General features: G+C 49.1%; 1 protein-coding gene across 1 annotated transcript; it reads left to right on the top strand.

Annotated features, from left to right (window-relative positions):
• The first annotated feature begins 10,426 nt into the window (after positions 1 to 10,426).
• On the top strand, positions 10,427 to 11,427 carry LOC124658173 (chitinase 4-like). The gene is made up of 2 exons (XM_047196589.1): positions 10,427 to 10,832; positions 10,914 to 11,427. The coding sequence occupies exons 1-2, from the start codon at positions 10,427 to 10,429 to the stop codon at positions 11,318 to 11,320; spliced, it is 813 nt and encodes a 270-aa protein (XP_047052545.1). The 3' UTR covers positions 11,321 to 11,427.
• The last annotated feature ends 7,758 nt before the right edge of the window (positions 11,428 to 19,185 follow it).

Here is a 19,185-nt window from a genome sequence, read left to right as displayed (position 1 = left end):
CTACAATAGACAAATATATACATCTAACACCCCCCCTCAAACTCATGGTGGATCGACAACACTGAGTTTGGAGAGTAAGAAATCATGCTGCACTCGAGTCTGTGCCTTCGTAAAGAAATCCGCCAACTGCAAATCTGAAGGCACATAATGAACCGCAACAACATCATCCTGTACCTGTACACGTGTGTAAAAAGCATCAACACCGATATGCTTGGTCAGCTCATGTTTGACCGGATCACGTGCAATACTGATAGCACCTGTACTGTCAGACAAAAGTGGAGTGGGTGTCGTAACAGAGACCCCAAAATCTGCAAGCAACCACCGTAACCAAGTCACCTCAGCAATCAACAAAGCCATAGCCCGCAACTCAGCCTCAACACTCGAACGGGAAACTGCGACCTGTTTCTTCGTCTTCCAAGCAACAAGTGAACCACCAAGAAACACACAGTAAGCAGAAAGCGAACGACGATCTGTAGGATCACTCGCCCATGTAGCATCCGAATAGCACTGGAGCTGGAGAGAGCTGGAACGGGGAAAGAAAAGGCGACGAGTGATCGTGCCGCGAAGATAACGAAGAACACGGAGAAGATGACTATAGTGAACAGTGGTAGGAGCTGAGACAAACTGACTCAGAATATGAACATGATAAGAAATATCAGGACGAGTGACAGCAAGATAAACAAGACTCCCAACAAGATGGCGATAACGGGTGGGATCAGGAAGAGGATCACCATCAGTAGGACGAAGCTTAACATTAAGCTCCATAGGAGTATCAACTGTGCGCTCATCCCCAAGAGCAGCACGAGCAAGAAGATCCTGAATGTACTTTTCTTGAGAGATAGAAAAACCATCAGAAGTGGAGGAAACCTCAATGCCAAGAAAATAGCGAAGAGGACCAAGATCAGTCATAAGAAACTGATCACGAAGACGAGCCTTGACAAAGGCAATATACTCAGGATCATCACCGGTAATGATCATATCATCAACATAGAGAAGAAGAAGAGTACGTCCACGAGGAGAAGTGTGAACGAAAAGTGTCTGGATCATGAAGACTAGGAGAGAAACCAGCAGCAGTCACGACGGAGGCGAAGCGCTCAAACCGAGCACGAGGGGCCTGTTTGAGACCATAGAGAGAACGTCGAAGACGACAAACCATCCCATCGGGAACGGAATACCCGAGGAGGAGGCTGCATGTAAACCTCCTCACTCAACTCACCATTAAGAAAAGCATTCTGAACATCAAGCTCGGAGACGGACCAGCGGCGAACGAAGCAACGGCAAGAAGGGTACGCACGGTAGTCATATGAGCCACAGGGGCAAAAGTCTCATCATAGTCACGGCCGTGCTCCTGCTGAAAACCACGAGCCACAAGACGCGCTTTATAGCGCTCAAGAGATCCATCAGAGCGAGTCTTGATTTTATAGACCCACTTACACGTGATGGGACGAACACCAGAAGGGGGAGAAACAAGATCCCAAGTGCCAGTGCGCTCAAGCGCAGCGATCTCCTCAGCCATGGCAAGCTGCCATTCAGGATGACGCTCGGCATCCCGATAAGAAGTCGGCTCGGAAACAACGGAGAGACCATACCGACTAGGAGAGTAACGAACTGGAGCACGACGCTGACGAACAGGCCGGGAAGGGAGAAGCTCATCTGCAGAAGACAAGTCATCAGAAGAAGAGGAAGAAGGGACAACATCGGAAGGAGCCGAAGCCGAAGAACGGGGAGTACTAGGTGGACTAGACGAACGAGAGGATGGCGCCGAAGGGGGCGCATCAGAAGTAGGAGGGAGGGGAGGAGGGACAGCAGGGGGTGCATCCGGAAAAAGAAGAAAAGAGATATCATCCACCGGGTAAGTACCCGAGGTGGGGCGAGGATAGAAGGGACGCGTCTCATCAAATGTGACGTCACGAGAGATGCGCATCCGACGACCAACGGGGTCCCAACAGCGATAGCCCTTATGCTCATCACTGTATCCGAGAAAAACACACTCAACAGACTGAGCGGTCAATTTGGTGCGTTCGCGAGGAGGCGAAGGACATAGCAGACGCAACCAAATGAACGGAGAGTCGAGTAGTCTGGAGAAACACCAGAGAGACGCTCGAGAGGAATGCCACCCTGTAGAGCAGCGGAAGGCTGAATGTTAATGAGGTGGGCCGACGTAGCGACAGCCTCAGCCCAGAAATGTGGCGGAAGAGAAGAGGCAATCATCAGAGCACGGGTGGTCTCAAGAAGATGACGATGCTTACGCTCGGCGGCACCATTTTGAGCATGCGCGCCGGGACAAGAAAACTGAGCGAGGGTGCCCTCCTCAGCAAGGACACCACGAAGGTGCTGAGAGATATACTCACCAGCAGAATCAGCACGGAACACGCGAATGGGTGAGGAATGCGAGTGCGGACCATGGCCGCAAAACGCCGATAAATAGAGAGCACCTCACTGCGAGAGTGCATGAAAAACACCCGGGTGTACCGTGAAAAATCATCAATGAATAAGATATAGTATCGATGGCCCCCTTTCGAAGCGAAGGGAGCCGGACCCCAAACATCCGAATGGACTAAATCGAACGGTCGGCGAGAGACGGACACACTAGTAGGATAGGGAAGCTGAATCTGTTTGCCTAACCTACAACCACGACGATGTAATGACCCATCTCCAGAGACGGACCCTAGAAGGCCACGATGAACCAAAGACGACAGGCGAGAGTCACAAAGGTGACCAAGACGATGATGCCACTGCTGAAAAGAGCCGGTGACAGAGGCAACAACCGGAGGAGAACTGACAGATGAAGTGGCAGCGGAAGGAACACAAAGCCAGTCTAACTCCCAAAGCCCCGGAGACTGACGGCTACGAGGGCCAGCTCCAACCAGGGCCTGTGTGCGACGATCCTGAACCGCACAAGACTCAGCGTCAAGAATGACGCGACAACCAGAATCGGTGAGCTGGCTAGCGGAGAAAAGGTTCATCTGAAGGCGAGGAACATGAGAAACATCGGGGACGAGAGAAAGAGGGAGTAGAAAGGGTGCCTGTACTAGAAACGAGGAATAGAGGTACCATCAGCCGTGACAACACGGACAGGAGAAATAAGAGACCGAAGAGCGAGACAGAATAGAAGACTCGGAGGTCATATGAAAGGAAGCTCCGGAATCCGGATACCACGGGGACGTACCGACCGTGTAGAAAGTGGTGGTCGCGCGAGTGCCGGAAGAGCCGATCCACAGAACCAGCGGCGCCCGGCGAGGAAGAGTCCGTAGTAGCGAGCGGACCACGAAGACCCACGAGAATGTCCCGATCAGAGAGTGCAACTGCAGAAGATCCTGAAGAGCCATCCTGCTGACGATCCTGGAACTGCTGACGTAAACTGGGATCCCGCGTCCAGCAGGTGGAGGAAGTGTGGCCAACCTTGCCACAGTAGGTGCAATGAGGACGAGGGCGGAGACTCGAACCGCGAGGCTGCTGACGTAAACTGGAATCCCAAGCATCAAGCACGCGGTGAAGCTGCGCTATCTCATGCGCAGAGAGGCGCGACTGGAGAGGTCGACGTACAATCAGGTGCCGACGAGGAGCTATCACCCACACGCACAGAGGCCACCAAAGGGGGCGACGGAGAGCAACACGCCGATGAAGAAAGAATCGGCAAAGCGCGATCATAACCACGTGAAGGGGCCGCGAAAGTCGATGAAGAGCGGCAGGCCGACATAGACGAAGTCGGCGAAGCGCGGGCAGAGCCGCGTGAAGAGGCCGCGAAAGTCGATGTAGAGCGGCAGGCCGACATAGACGAAGTCGGCGAAGCGCGGACAAAGTCGCGTGAAGAGGCCGCAAAAGTCGATGTATAGCGGCAGGCCGACATAGACGAAGTCGACGAAGCGCGGGCAGAGCCGCGTGAAGAGGCCGCAAAAGTCGATGTAGAGCGGCAGGCCGAGGGAGACAAAGTCGGCGAAGCACGACCAGAGCCGCGGGAAGAGACCGCGAAAGTCGGTATAGAGCGGCGAGCCGACGTAGACGGAGTCGGTGAAGCGTGGGCAGAGCCACGTGAAGAGGCCGTAAACGGCGACGAAGAATGGGTAGCCGTCATACACGGAGGCGGCGGACAAATACCAAGTACCGAAGGAGCTGGGCGAGGACGAGGACGATCAGCGGAAGAAGACATCGGGTAACAACAGCTTTTTTTTTTTATTTTTTTTTTTGATTTTTTTTTTTGGAACTAAGTCAACTGCAGACGGAACAAATCAGGCCAAAGAGCAGAGCAGGCGGGCAGCGCCTGGGCGGATCGAAGCACAGCCAGCAGAGCGGGCAGGCAGGCTCCCAGCGAATTCCAAGTAGATCGAAGAGCAGAGCGTCCTGGCGGATCGAAGCACAGAAGAAGTCGGGCGGCTTGGGCGGATCGAAGCGCAGCTAAGTCGGGCGGGATCCCGGCGAAGTCCTGGCGCTGAAGGGCGAATCGGGAGAGATCGAGGCGAATCGGCGCACCGAGCGGGGACGAGGCGGGCCGCGAATCGGGGCGAATCGGCGCACCGAGCGGAGGAGATCAACCAGATCAACCAGATCGGGCGAGCAGACCACGGAGGAGATCGGCCAGGGAGGAGATCGGCCAGAGGACGGACGACGGAAAGCAACGTCGGGCCGGGACTAGAGAATCAATTTTGCTCTGATACCATGTTAAGCTTCATGCACTAGCCATTTGAACCAAAAGTCCGAACTGATGGAGCAATTTTTAGGCTTAATTGCGAAAACCAGGGGGCAACAGCAATTTTTAGGCTTAATTGCGAAAACCATGTGAAAGCCATGATTTGAACTCAAGACCTAGGGCTCTGATACCATGTTAGAGTAATATGCTTGTTGTATTATCAGGGGGCCAAAGACCACAATATATAGTACATGTACAGGTGCACATATGCAGAAAGCCCCCTAACATATGGGGAAACTACAATAGACAGATATATACATCTAACACAGACATGGGTATTGGAAAAATACACTAGAAAAATAGGGGATAAATGAAGTTAAACTAACCAATGGTACACACTTTTAGTAACACAAGTGGAGATTTGGTTTATGGTGGGGATAATCCCCACAAAGATTCTAGTACTAAACAAAGCTTGAAACGGACACCGAACAACTCATCTTAGCTCACCAGGTTGGGTGGTTCTACCCTTAGCTCACCAGAGTTTAAACCTCAGGTTTGATATCTGTGTGTCTCATAAAGGTGAAATATTTATTCAGTGGGAGGCGCTGTTCCCGTCGGCAGTGAGACGCCTATGGTGAATTCACCAATTCCAAGATCCAATCCGCCGACTCAGTCTTTTGGAGGTTCTCATAGGAGTAGGGTGTGCGTTCATAGGGGTGAGTGTATGCGCGTGTATGTGAGCTTCTGCGTCTGTACTATGTTTCTCAAAAAAAAATGCCAAAGTGATAATTCAAGTTTGGCATTTAAATTTAACAGGCATCCATCAAGTACCAATACGCCCACACAAATGTCACATAGTTTATATAATTATAGTGATCAGTGGGTGGTGCGAGACATGATCTTGGCACCAACTTGCTCATGCCAAACATTTGTCACGTCGTCCATGATAATTGTGTCGACCAACATTACCTGGACCTCCCTGGTGAAAAACCTAGTTCCATCACCTCCGATTTCTTCAATATCTTGCTGGTTGCAATCTTTCCCGCACCGCTCCTTAGTTTTTTCACCTCCATGGTCATCTTGTGTTACTCTTAATCAACCACTTCTCGGCTTGCATCTCCATGAATCTCTTGAAGCATTTGAACCGTTAACTTTCTTTTGTTCCCTCATCTCATCTCTCATCTCTCTTCCCACTTGACACCTCATTACCAATCGCCATTTTGGACAAGTGATGAAGCTGGACGCTTTGCGACATCTTTCTCAAGTTTCTTCCCCTTGATCAAACCACACGCTTCCCCCATTTGGGGCAACATCTTCCTGAGCATCGCTTATTTAAGATAAATCATTGTGTGCATGCTTCTTTGTATCTGCACTTTCATTGTTGGCTTGGAGTTCGAGTGCAACAACAAGCTCTGTCCACTTGCGACACATATGGATCCATCAAACAATGAATTATAGTGAATGCTTTGTTGTCGTGTATATTCTTTAGGAGCTAAAGCCATGGTCACCTATAGGTACAAAAATATATGAGATACATTAAAACAATGGTGAAAATAGAACATGGATTTGTAATGTAATTCTTTCTTGGTCTTTCACTGCTACATCACTCACGGGTCTACTCTTTATTTGACCATAAGCTTTGGTAAACTTGTCGCATTTATCTTGCATATATAGTAGCCCATCTATGTTGCAGGGAGTTATCATTGCCATCACTTGTAATAGTGAAGGGAGGATAAAACTTCCGCTCATGGGAGTATTCATATATCCCGCTCCCTTTTTTTGCTCAACACCACACATGGGATCTTGGCCCACACTATAAAAAAGTTGTCTTTAGTAACAAAATGCTCATCCGGCCGTGGTAGGTGTCCCATTTACCACTTTTTGGTCGGTTTCATGGTAAATACCGTTTATTTGATAATTTTGGCGGCGCCCTCTTCTACCATAGATTAGGGGAAAACATGGCTAATTATTTTCCGGTGCGTGGCAGATGTCACTTTTTTGACCGGGCATGCTATTTTACTATGATTCACACTCTTGATATCATTTGAAGCTTGTGGGGCTGCTATGACAGTGTCTCTAGCGGACTTTTTTCGGTCGCACATGTTGTTTTGACCTAGTTAACGTTGCTTGATGCAACCATTATAGTCTAGTTCATGGATCCCTCATGTCAACTCCTCTCTACAAGAAACATGTGCTATGCCGAACTATTTATTACCTATGATTGTTAAAATTTATACTTGTTAACATTTAGGGACGTTGCAAGCAGGTGGGTTCCGTTGTCAACCTGTATGTACAAGAAATGTGTGCTATGCTGGATTATTTATTATCCGTTTGCTAGCTAATAGACTTTTATTGTCGAACCCATCAGACCTTGTTATGGTTGAGGGACCCAACAGGTTGTGAGTCCACAACGTCAACATCTCTCTACTACACATTAACAACATGAAAAAAATATTGAATCAGGATTTGAGCACAAGACCTCGGTAGAGTTGACTCTTGACTAAACCAGGTGCCTAGCCACTACGCCAACTACTTGATGCGTTTACTCAGTCAACTCTACCGAGGTCTTGTGTTTAAATCCCGATTCAATATTTTTTCATGTTACAACCTACTTAACATCAATTCCCATCTATAAAAAATTTAGAAGTGAGTGAGCCAACCTCTTTCCAATGCAGCACATGCAACTCACTCTTCTTGAATTAAAACTCTCTCTTATGCTACTTTGTGACCCCTCCAAACCAAGTGATCCACTAGAATTCGTGACACTTACATCACTCCACATCATCCCTAGCACATCTATGCCTCTTATCCGACCCCTCCACATCAACCTCAGCAGGAACGTCGAGCTGCATAGAGTGCAAATAATAAAGATGCCATAGAATAAGAAACACATTCATTTGAGATAGAGCCGGTGCAACCAGAACCATAAGATATGGACAAACATTGTACTTGTGCATAGCTTGTCGTCCGATCACAACATTCCGATGATTATGACATGCCACATTTTAATCATTGGTGTATGGATAACAATAGCTAAGCGATGAACATCAACAAGATGGTGCCTCGTTCTTACATTGGCACACACAAGGAAAAATGATTATCCACAAACCAAGTCAAGTACACAAGTGCATAAAGGACAATGTCTAACCATGGGCTTATGGATAACATCAGCTAAATGTTGAACGTGACACCCCAAGTCATATCACATATCACATTACAATCTAACAGGTGATCTTGCAAGGCAAAGGAGAATGCACTAGCAATGTGTTTGTGCATGACACTAGGTATTACAAGATCATCTCTTGATCACATGGTGCTACCAAATTTAATCTTCAACCGTTGCAGGATAACAAACGCAAGTGTTTCATATCTGGGAGCCTCTTACTTAGTGGACACACAAAGAAAGGGTACTGCAATCTGGGAGCCTCTTACTTAGTGCACACACAAATCAAAGAAAGGGTACTACAAGATCAAGTAGCATGCACTAGCAATGTGTTTCTGTATGGCACTAGATATTACAGGATCAACTCGAAAACATGGTGCTAAAGATTGTAATCACCGGCATAAGCATGGCATGATAGCCTTATATTTAACAACCAAACGACATGGATGGTGCGAGCAAACCAAGGAGGATGCACAATATTTGTGTTTGTGCAAGAACATGGTTCAACAACACCATCCCTTGAATGGATTGTCCAAGATAATCATCGGCCATTTCAGTAACCTAGATTTGTAACAATGTAGACCTCATAGTAACAAGCACATAATACTCACTGAGATAATCCGCCACTTAGCAAGTAGCATGGACAACGACCGTGGTTGTACAAAAGACATGTTGAAATGGGGATTATCCTAAGGGGAAACATCGGAGAAGGTATGAGTATGCCTTACCGCCGGTCGAGGGTAGTAGTCGTGGTGGAGGTCGAGGAAGCCCTTGCTCACGTCCATTCGCGACGAACAAAGCGCTTGGAATGTCGTCCCGATCTTCCTCTTCATGGTGTCGCAGTTGATGCGCCGGCGGCTGTGGAATCACCAACGTGATGAACCAAGGACATGGCTACAAGGGTGAGAAGGGAGAGTGAGCAGTGAGAAAATTTATAACGTCTGTTCCCTGTGGACGCGACGTCCTCCACCCCTTTCCCCCAACGAGTGCAGCCAAGACGATGGCTTAGACAATGCACTATGTGGATTCGACTCAATACAAAAATGTGTTAGACATGATTCAGTAGCAAAAACTAGCAAAAACTTTACTATGTATTGAACCGCATCAACTGCCACCGTGAGACCTAATTACAGGAAAAGGCTCTCCTCTCTCTTCCATATTCCTCCGTGCATAGTAATCATGCATGCAAGAAATTATTTATCTATTGGCATGGTTGGAACCATGAAGATGGGCCGCTTTTTCTGTCAGAATATATGAGTCAATGCTCGAATCGATTTAAAAGTCTCGATGGTTCGCTTTTGCACTACACAGTAGATGGTCTTAGAGCATGTCTAACAGGCCCCGTATATTTTCGGCCCTTAAAACACCAGTAGAGGGCCCTGTATTCACTTTTCGCCGGCCGAAAACTCAGACGAGCTAGCAGACCCCGTATGCCTAAACTGTAAAAGAGAATATTCCCAAAATATGCCAAATTAGATATTTTTTTCCTCTTCTTCCTCCTCTCCTTCTTCCTCCTCTAGCTCCAGCCACTGCCCAGCCCCTGCCCCGGCCGCCCCCCGCGCCGCGCTTGCCCGCCGCCGCCCGCCGCTGCCGGCCCACGGCCGCCCGCCCTCGCCCGCTCGCCAAGGCCGCCCGGCCCCACCCCCCACGCGCGAGCCACGGCCGGCCGCCGCCCGCCACGGCCGGCCACGCCCGCTCCGGCCGCCGCCGGACCTGGCCGCGTCCGCTCCGGCCGTCCCCACGCCGGCCTCGCCCGCTCCCGCTCCGAACGCCCGCCATGGCCACACCTGGCCGCCCGCTCCGGCCCACGTGCTGCCCTGCCGCGCTGCCGCCGCCCTAGTCTCGGGCGCCGCCGTTCCTAGCCCCCGTGCCGCCACCCTCGACCGCAGCTCGCTGGAATTTGGCCGGATTCCGGCGAGGTCATGCGCAAGAGCAGTTGCTATTTGCTGAAATTTCAGCCCGCCACGGGTGAGGGGTTGGCTCTGTATTTCCCCTCCCACCCCTCACAAGTAAGGGGCGAAAAGTCACCCCGTAGCCAAAACTGTAAAAATTCGAGACGGGGGCCTGTTTTACGGGATCTGCTAGACGGCCGGGTAGAGCTCTACCCCGTATATCGATGGTTATTTTACGGAGTTGAGCCTTTTAAGGGGTCTGTTAGACATGCTCTTACCCTCTCCCGTGCCTAGCTCCACGGAATGTGTGCATACCTGCCAGGGTAATGGCGGTACCCATCGACGTGGGCCACTGGAAGTCTGGAAGCGAGAAACACACCCGGATCAATTCATACCGAGCGAGCAATTTGGTCTCAAATTTGCAAACTTCTGCATACTGCCACATGCCCACAGCGAGTGCAGGGACTAATCTTAGAAAGGAGACGTGTGTGTCCAAGCGCAATGACAGCAAGTAAACGGAAAGTCCTGAAAGATAGTATGAGCCGCGTGAATTTTTGACCAATCAGTCTAAGCTCGAACGTTGACGCCGCAATTCGTCGTGGAGATGAACGTCCACCATCTAGATAAACCAAGTAATGCTAGCCGAGACAGGGTACAGTCACCTCGTAAGCAAGCAGCGCTGGCCGGCCGCAACACATAAACCTCACTGATTCGATCGATCAATATAAGGCGGCGAACTCGCCCATGGCGACGCTCACGTTGTTGGCTCTCGGCCTAGCGGCGCTCCTCCTCTCCGCCGCAGGCCCGGCGGAGGCGCAGAACTGCGGCTGCCGGCCGAACGAGTGCTGCAGCACGGACGGCTACTGCGGCACCAGCATCGCCTACTGCGGACGAGCGTGTCAGTCGGGCGCGTGCGCGGTGCTCAGCGGCGGGATCGCCGTCCCGGTGGAGAGCGTGGTCACCCCGACGTTCTTCAACGGGATCAAGTCCCACGGCGCCGGCGACGGGTGCGCCGGCAAGAGCTTCTACACGCTCCGGTCGTTCCTGGACGCCGCCCGCGCGAACCCCGACTTCGCGAAAGGCCGCTCCACGGACGATTCCAAGAGGGAGATTGCCGCCTTCTTCGCCCAGGTCACCCACGAGACCGGATGTAAGTTCTTCACCCATGCATGGACGAATAGATCGAGCGCTACTTGCATAACTGAAGCCATACAATTTCTTGGATTGGCAGATCTGTGCCTCATCGAGGAGACGAACGGGGCGAGCAAGGACTACTGCGACGAGAGGGACACCGACTGGCCGTGCTACGCGGGGTGGGCGTACTATGGGCGCGGGCCGCTGCAGCTGCGGTGGAACTCCAACTACGGGCCGGCGGGGAAGAGCATCGGGTTCGACCTGCTGAGGAACCCGGAGAAGGTGGCGGAGGACCCGGTGGTGGCGTTCAAGGCGGCGCTGTGGTTCTGGATGAGCAGCGTGCACCCGTTCGTGCCCCAGGGGTTCGGCGCCACGACCAGGGCCGTCAGCGGCATCGCGGAGTGCGACGGCGGGAACTCGACGGCGGTGAACAAGCGGGCGAGCTACTACAGGGACTACTGCAAGAAGTTCGGCGTCGACCCAGGGAACTTCCTCACTTGCTGAGTGCTGGTTCGTATATGTATGTGCGCGTATCACGCATGGCTTGTGTGTGCAGAATAAAACGGAATAAAATGTTCGGGGCGTGTGCATAACGTACACGTCTTCAGCTGTCTAAGGGGAAAAAAGGGCGGCGAATATTCGCCACCTAGCTGTGTGCCCGCGTCCTATTTATCGAATGTCGCATTTTAAGTTGTTATTAAAAGTTACAAAATAAAATCCTTAACATTGATTATGTTGTATCGTGTGCACATCAAAAATTTCATCCAAAATATGATAAATGAGAAACGAACATGTGGTTGGGTGGTTAGGGGCAATGACACCCCCAGCCCACGAGAGTTCAAACTCCAGGTTTAACACTTTGGTGGCGGAATAGGGAACTGGTCGTCGACCAGGATTGGTAGCTGCCCCCGGTGGTCCGTGGCGCGCTCCCGCGAGGTCACGTGTTCGAGTCCCAGACTCCGCGATTTAGCGGCTCCCTCTGCCTTAATATAAATACCGTAGGGGTTCCTCCCCCTGGTGGTACTCGTTTAAAGGCGTAATCTTCTTCAATGAAATTCCCGTCAACAGCGAGATGTCCGTGGTGACTTCGTGAATCTCAAGACCAGTCGAATAAAATTTCTTTGACTCAGTCTCCCAGAGGTGCTCATAGGGTCTATAATGCACAATGTATATACCTGTGTTTCGTAAAAAAACTAAAGTGAATAGTATTCCATAACTATTCACATATCATTTGTCTTTTTTGTGCAGGCAATACATTTTTTAGAAAAATGATGCAACTTCGTAGGTGTATAATGCACAACATAATATATGTCTTCATTTTTTTCTGCAAATTTTAAAAATTTAAAGTGTGATATCTGACAATAAAGTGCGGGTGCAACTAGTTGCAAATGAAAGTCTCCCAGCGATGATCTACACTGTAGTCTACATATACCGCAGTAAATTATGGAGTAGCAAGAAGGTAGTAATACACCGGTAAGGCGACCATGAGGTGGTCAATAAAAGAAGATAGTAAGAGCATCTTCAAAGGCGCGTTCCAAATAGGCACCGACAAAAACGCCGTCACCGTGTTATTGGGCACCGACACTAGGTCCCTTGATTTTTTATTCAAATTGCAATACTTTGCATAGTTTTAAAAAGTGCATCTTGGATTTCTTAATGCATGGTGAGGAAAGTAACAAACTCGAACGGTATCTGATCAAGTTCGGCAAGAGATTCTTGATGATCAAATGAATGGCCATCATCCATTGCTTCTTCCCGCTTACCGAGAACTCTCAGTGATCAGTGATCATGTTGTGCATAATCACACAACATTTTATCAGCTCCAACATCAGAGACTCTGACTTAGTAAGAGGAGGGCACCAAACAATGGCAAAACGATGTTGGAGCACACAAAAGCCCGCTCAACATCCTTTTGGCATGCCTCATGGCATTGAAAAAAAATAAGCTCTCTTCTCTGGGTCGGGAATTGTCTTCACAAATGTAGCGTGTGGGGGATAGATACCATCACCTAGATAGTAACCCTTGTTCGTACGTGTGGCCATTGATCTCAGAGTTGACGGCTGCAGCATGTCCCTCGGCTAGTCTTGCAAACACCACAGAGAGTTACAACACGTTGATACCATTGTGAGTCTCTGCCATACCAAAGAAAGCGTGCCAAATATAGAGGTCATAATCTGCTGCACTCTTTGGTATGACCCCTGTACAAGCTTTGCCAAGCAAATATGTAATTCTTCCAACCCTAGTGCATGCATTCGATGGTTTCTAGCGTCCCAGAAAATCCTCTCGCTGCAATTTGTCATACTCCCTGATGCCGAACACAATCCGCATGAATAACTCCTTGTTCATCCTGAATCGCCGCTGGAAATCCTTGACGGCATGTGTTGCATCGTCTTTGAAGTAGTCTGAGTCAAGCAACATTGCGCCGACAAGCCGATGCTGGTCCTTCTTCTTCACCTTCCCAACCCTCGATCCACCACGTCGAGGTCCAACGACTATCTGCTATCCTAGGCGGAGGAGGTTGGTCGAGATCAGCAACTATTGTTGTTTGTCAGCGGTGGCTTCAGCCTCCTCTTTTAGCAACATGTACATCATCACTTCATCATCGATGACCATTGCAGCAAACTGCCAAACACCTTGTGGGTGGGGCGACCAAACTTCACTGCCGCCCGCTGCTTTGCGCCTACGAGTCGGGGGGTGGGGGGTTCGATGAGGAGCGTTGCAGAAAGGCAAACATATGGCGTGTGGTAGAGGCGGCAGGAGAGCCGACACCAACAGACTGCTCCCTTCGGGCAGTGGTAGAAAAAATGACAAGAGAGGCGGCAAAGTCGGTTGTTCCGACCAAACCACGGCGTGAGATGGCCGGACGTGGCGGTAGCGGCATTGACGTTAAGGATTGTGGGTTGGCAGGGAGGGAGGCAAGCATGGGGAGGCAACTACAACCAGGGCCGGCCCTGACCCATGGCAGCCATGGGCGACCGCCTAGGGCCCAGGCCAAGGAGGGGCCCAGAATCACAGCTTTTGTTTAGTATGGGCTGAAGAAAAAATTTAATACAAGTGAACATGCCCAGTAAAAAAAGATGCAACCAATCGGTCCATTGCCCCATCGGAAGTCTTCCACGAGGCAGGACTACATTGATCTGAAAAAAGAAACGAGGCAGGACTACAGGCAGCGATCGGTTGACTCGGCCTGGATAAGCTAGTGTGTAAGAGCATCTCCACTCGTCCCCCCGAACAGGCCCCCGGCGAGCGTTTTTTCCATCCGGACGGCGTAATTCGGCCCAGTCGCGCCCCCGGTTCCTCGTTTTCGTCCGGATTTGGGCCTAAATCCATCCGGCGATCCCACGCCATCCCCGGCCCCCCGGGGAGCGCTCGGGGACTCCGGACGAGTGAAAAGCGGGCGTGGCCCCAACTTGTCGGCGACAATGGCCTCCGATCTACGGCAAAACCCTCGTCTTCCCGATCTACGGCAAAACCCTCGTCTTCCCGATCTACGGCAATACCCTCGTCGAACGAAAGCTTTGAACTCTCAAGTGGTGCAACATAGATAGATTATATATATATTTTGAATATAATTCGAATAAACATAGAAATTAGATATAAAAACTTTAAAACTAAACTACTTCTTCTTCTTCTTAGAAGGCCCCGCCTCATCGTCGTCGCGGCGACGCTTCCGGCTCGTCACCTCCTCGTCGGAGGAAGTTGAGTCCTCCTCGTCGTCGTCCTCATCAGCCTCTTCGTCCTCCTCCTCCTCGCTCCTCCTCCTGCTCCTGCTCCTCCTCCTCTTCCTCGGCCTCTTCCTCGGCCTGCTCCACGGCCTCTTCGTCCTCCTCCTCCTCGTCCCACTCGTCCTCGCTGGCCGGCGGGGGGGAATCGTCGCTGCTGGACGATGCAGCTGGATCCCACCAATGGCGCCATCCGGGCGGCTTCCCCTCGCTGTCGGTGTCCGATGGCCAAGAGATATCGCTCATGGTTGACGGAGGATGGTGACGAGAGAACAGATGAATGGCTCAGCCCGTCGAAAACCGTTTATGTAGGTCTCTCGACGAAAGAGAGCGCCGGTTGCTCTTCCGCGGAGTTCGTGCTCCATTACGGCGGTTCTCGCATCGAGGCCACTTCGACCGTTCCCGACGAGTCGTTTCGGCTCTCCAGTCCACTTCGCGACGGTTCAATGCGGCGAGGGAACTCCGACGATTGCCCTTCCCGGTGACTGCACCGTCGCTATGCACGCGGTGGGTGCGCGTCCATGGGCTCGCGGCTGGAAAAATGGGCCTCCCCAGGCCAAAAACTACATCCATCCGGCGCTAAATTTCGCCGGATTTGGGCGTGGGGAGCCCAAACGAGTGGGGATGCTCTAACGACTGTTTATCCGCGGTATCGCCTGTTCGGCTGTTCCTCGTCTTTGCGTATGGCCCGCTCTCCGATCGCCTCGGCGGCCACCCTACTGCCCGATCGCCTCGGTCTCGTTCATATTCACCATCTGATCAATGATTTACCCCTTAATTTGGGTTCCAATTCGATGTAAATTCCGTCATCATTATATTAATTAGAATGCCAAATTAGTGGTCTAGTGATGTGAAAAAAAAACTAGAGAACCAGTTTATTGAATCGTAAAAAGGAGATTTAAATAAGTATTTTGAAAATTTATTTGAGGTCGACTATGTTACAAGATAAATTGAATGGATTGGTTACATGTTGTATTGAGAGATATCTTGGACAACATTGATCTTGAAATTATGGTTAATGATTTTGCATCTAGGAATGAACGAAGAATCTTTTTTGTGAAGCATTGAAGTATAATTATCGATGAAGTCATTGTAATTTAATTTTTGTTTAAGGTAGTCAAACTAGTAGGAAATAATTATTATATTTTGCTACCATTTTATTATTATTTCTTAAGTGATACTATTATTTATATACATCTTACATGATGTATGTATGCTTATATTTTATTAACTCTTATATTTCTGTAAATGAAAGTAGGCACGTATACATTCATATTTCTAGTTATATATCTACATATATATTACCTTCAAGGGGCCCTTTTATCGACTTCGCCCAAGGGCCCGGAAAAACATAGGGCCGGCCCTGACTACAACGACGGCGATGGCGAACCATGTGTGGCTTCCATGAGGGACCCGCGGGAGAAATCCTACGTGGACTGCAGTGCCGTTGTTCCCAACCCTGGCCGTGTGCGTAGGGGCTGGCATGGTGTTACCGGCAATTATGTTAGAGCATCTCCAGCGAGGCGACCAATCCTATCCTGGGTTGTCCGAATTAGTCCGAGCGGACAGTCGAACCGGCCGCGCACGCTCCAGCGGTGCAACCTAAACGGCCGTTGGGGCACGATTGCGTTGAACCGGACAACGTGTGCATCCTCCCGGGCCCTCAGCAAGTGGCTAGCCCGTGCTTTCACGTTCTTCCCCTAAGAGCATCTCTAGTAGAGCCCGAAAAAGTTGAAACCGAAAACAGAGGATTCAGTCTCCCGAAAACGTGAGTTAGTGCGTTTTTGGCAGTGGCGCAGAATAGAAACCGTAAAGACGAACTGAAAACATGAAATTAGAAATCTGGCGGGAGAATTCATCGATGAATACATATAGACGATAGTTGTTGCTCCGATTGAGCACCAAACTTTACATAATTAGAACTAATAACTTAAATTAACTACTATTCGCAGCAGCTTGAGCTAATTTTGCCCAAAATTCGGCCCGGCGGCCTCTACGCGTGGCGGCGGCGGTGGAAGGCGAGGCGGCGGACCATTGGAGCTCCTAGTCGTCGTCGAGCTCGATGATCTCCAGCTTCACGCGGCGGGCGCGTTCTTCACGGCACGCCGCCTCCTATTCCTGCACTTGCCGGACGGCGTCAGCCTCCTCGCGGCGCCAGCGGGCTCGGGCCTCCGCGGAGGACACGGACGCCACTTGAGCGATGACCGCCTCCTCCTCCTCGTCATCGTGGACGTAGTCCTCATCGGACACGACTGTCGTAGCCGTCTACGCGACGACTGTAATATCCCAGGTTTAGAGGCTATAAAATGAGAAAACACCAAAGTGTGCATTGCATTCATGCATAGAAAATCCGGGGAATTTTCGCGTTTCAAATAAAACTTACCACAGTAACTGAAGTTTCACTTGACTTGCTGGAATTGAAGTAGATCATCAAGTCAAGCGCTATAAACTTCACTGTGATCTTTGCTAAACCCTTATTTTGGGTAGACATAATTTGATCCATAGGTTGGATCAAAAAGGAACTAGAACTATTACACAACACTTAAAAGTTAGCAACTACCTTTGTGTGTAATTTAATTCACTTATAAATAAAGTTAACCACAGGGTCTAAAGTGCATAAAAGCCACACATTCTTATTTAAATCATAACTTATTAAGTATATGGAATATCATAAAACTAAATCCATTTACATTACGAATTATAGTTCAAACTATTTGAATAAAACTAACTATGAGTATTTTGAAACTCATATGATCATGCCTAGATGAATTCAAACACCAACTATCCAAACTTGAGAAATAACCCTCAACCTTAACCTTTTCATCAATATTATAATATAAATCCAATCAAATATAATATAGTGACTCATCAACAATAATAAAACCATCCACAAGATATTTAGTAGCAAATGCCACTTGGCTATCCAAAAATAAATCATATGAGAGGATAATGATCTTGCCACATGGGATGAAAATATCTACATGACTTGCTTTCCAAGCTTTGCCACCTCATGCTCAAAGGATTGCTATGGATGAGAGCATGACAACCAAGCACCTTACTCATCAAACCAACACAAGAGTCACCATCTATGTGTCATGATACTAGAGCTTGCCCAAGCCTATAAATAGAGCCACACCCTTCATCCATTTGATCATCAAGTACCATCATACATGGGAACAAACACATAGAGCCACTCCATGTGAATTAGCTAGAATCAAGATGAAGAAGCTAGGAGGTGGAGGCATACCACAAGATGCAGGTTTATCAGATTTCCTGAAGAACAAGCTACAGAAGAGACCAAGGTAGAATTCCTAGGCAAACCATATATGTAGAGGATCATATCATCATCTCTTGAGTAGGACCTTAGGCTATTCCAAGACATTGAGAAGTGAGATAAGTTATAATACTAACCATAATCATCACAACTTGGTATTAATTATAAACCCTAAGAATCTAGGATGAGTGTGATGGGAGGAATAATAAGGAGGGATTAGTGAGGAATGAGTGGATCTTATCTAATGCATGATCATAACTTGTAGATATAAATGATAAGTTAAATCATATGATCACTAGATCTCATCTATCACATAAAATCATGAACTAATCCCATTTCCTTCACCATTTGTTAAACCCTAGTCATACCTAACTTATATGTGAATAATCAATATGGTTAAGCACTTGCAAAATAGAACATGTTCACCATTCACATGTTCTCAATTTCAGATCCTTTAAAACAGAATTGATTCCTAAATTTAAAGTAATTGAATTGAACCCTAAAATTCATATCTATTTGCACCTTTAACTTGTGCCTCATAAGAACTAAAATTAATCAATTATAAAATGGTTGTTTAAAAACAAAACAATACAGTGAGTAACATTATCAAATTGTTGTGATATTCAAATAATTTAGAACTTGCAAAACAAACCAGAAATCAATTTGAATTCAAATAGCAAATTCAAATCAGAATATAAAAACAGAAAATAGAAAAGAAAACAGAAAATGGAGAGAGAGAGAGCCTTACCTGGCAGGCCATCGCAGCCCAGTAGCAACCCACGTCGCCAGCCCAGCCCACGACCGAAATCAGCCCACACCAGCATACCGTTTCGCCTGCTTTAAGGATCGTGCGAAGAGAGTCGCTTCTCTCGTCTTCTTCCTCAACGTCGACAGCGCAGAGAAGGAGCCGGCCACCTCACCGTGGATGGATAGGGACGCCCTGGACGTCGTCAGACATTCCAGAACCTTCTCCAATATCTCTCACGTCCGAGCCTATCCCAAATGTGCCAAGATTCGTGCCCAGTTCGAGTTCATCCTCGTCGCCATATCCGCACCGTCTCCGGCAATGCGCCGACGATTCTGACCTAGCCATGGCCTATAAATAGGAGGGGAGAACCGCCGTGTAGTCCTTGTTCTTCGCCGCCCATCCAATCTCTCTCAGACGCCCCCTATTCCTCACGATCTTCCATTCACTGGTCGCCGGTGACCACCACTGTGCCGTCGACTGGAGTCACCCCGGAGGCTGCCGCCTGGTCGTGGAGGAGCGCATCATCGAGGAGAGCATCTGGGTGCAAGCAATCGTCCAGGGGAGCAAGGTGCGCGACGAATTTGATCGTTCCCTTTCTCAGAGCATCGCCGGCAATGGCGAAATC

Source organism: Lolium rigidum, chromosome 5 (assembly GCF_022539505.1).
Source record: "Lolium rigidum isolate FL_2022 chromosome 5, APGP_CSIRO_Lrig_0.1, whole genome shotgun sequence".
Classification (NCBI taxonomy): Eukaryota; Viridiplantae; Streptophyta; class Magnoliopsida; order Poales; family Poaceae; genus Lolium; species Lolium rigidum.
Note: the sequence above shows the minus strand (reverse complement) of the source record. Positions and strands in the feature narration are given on the sequence as shown.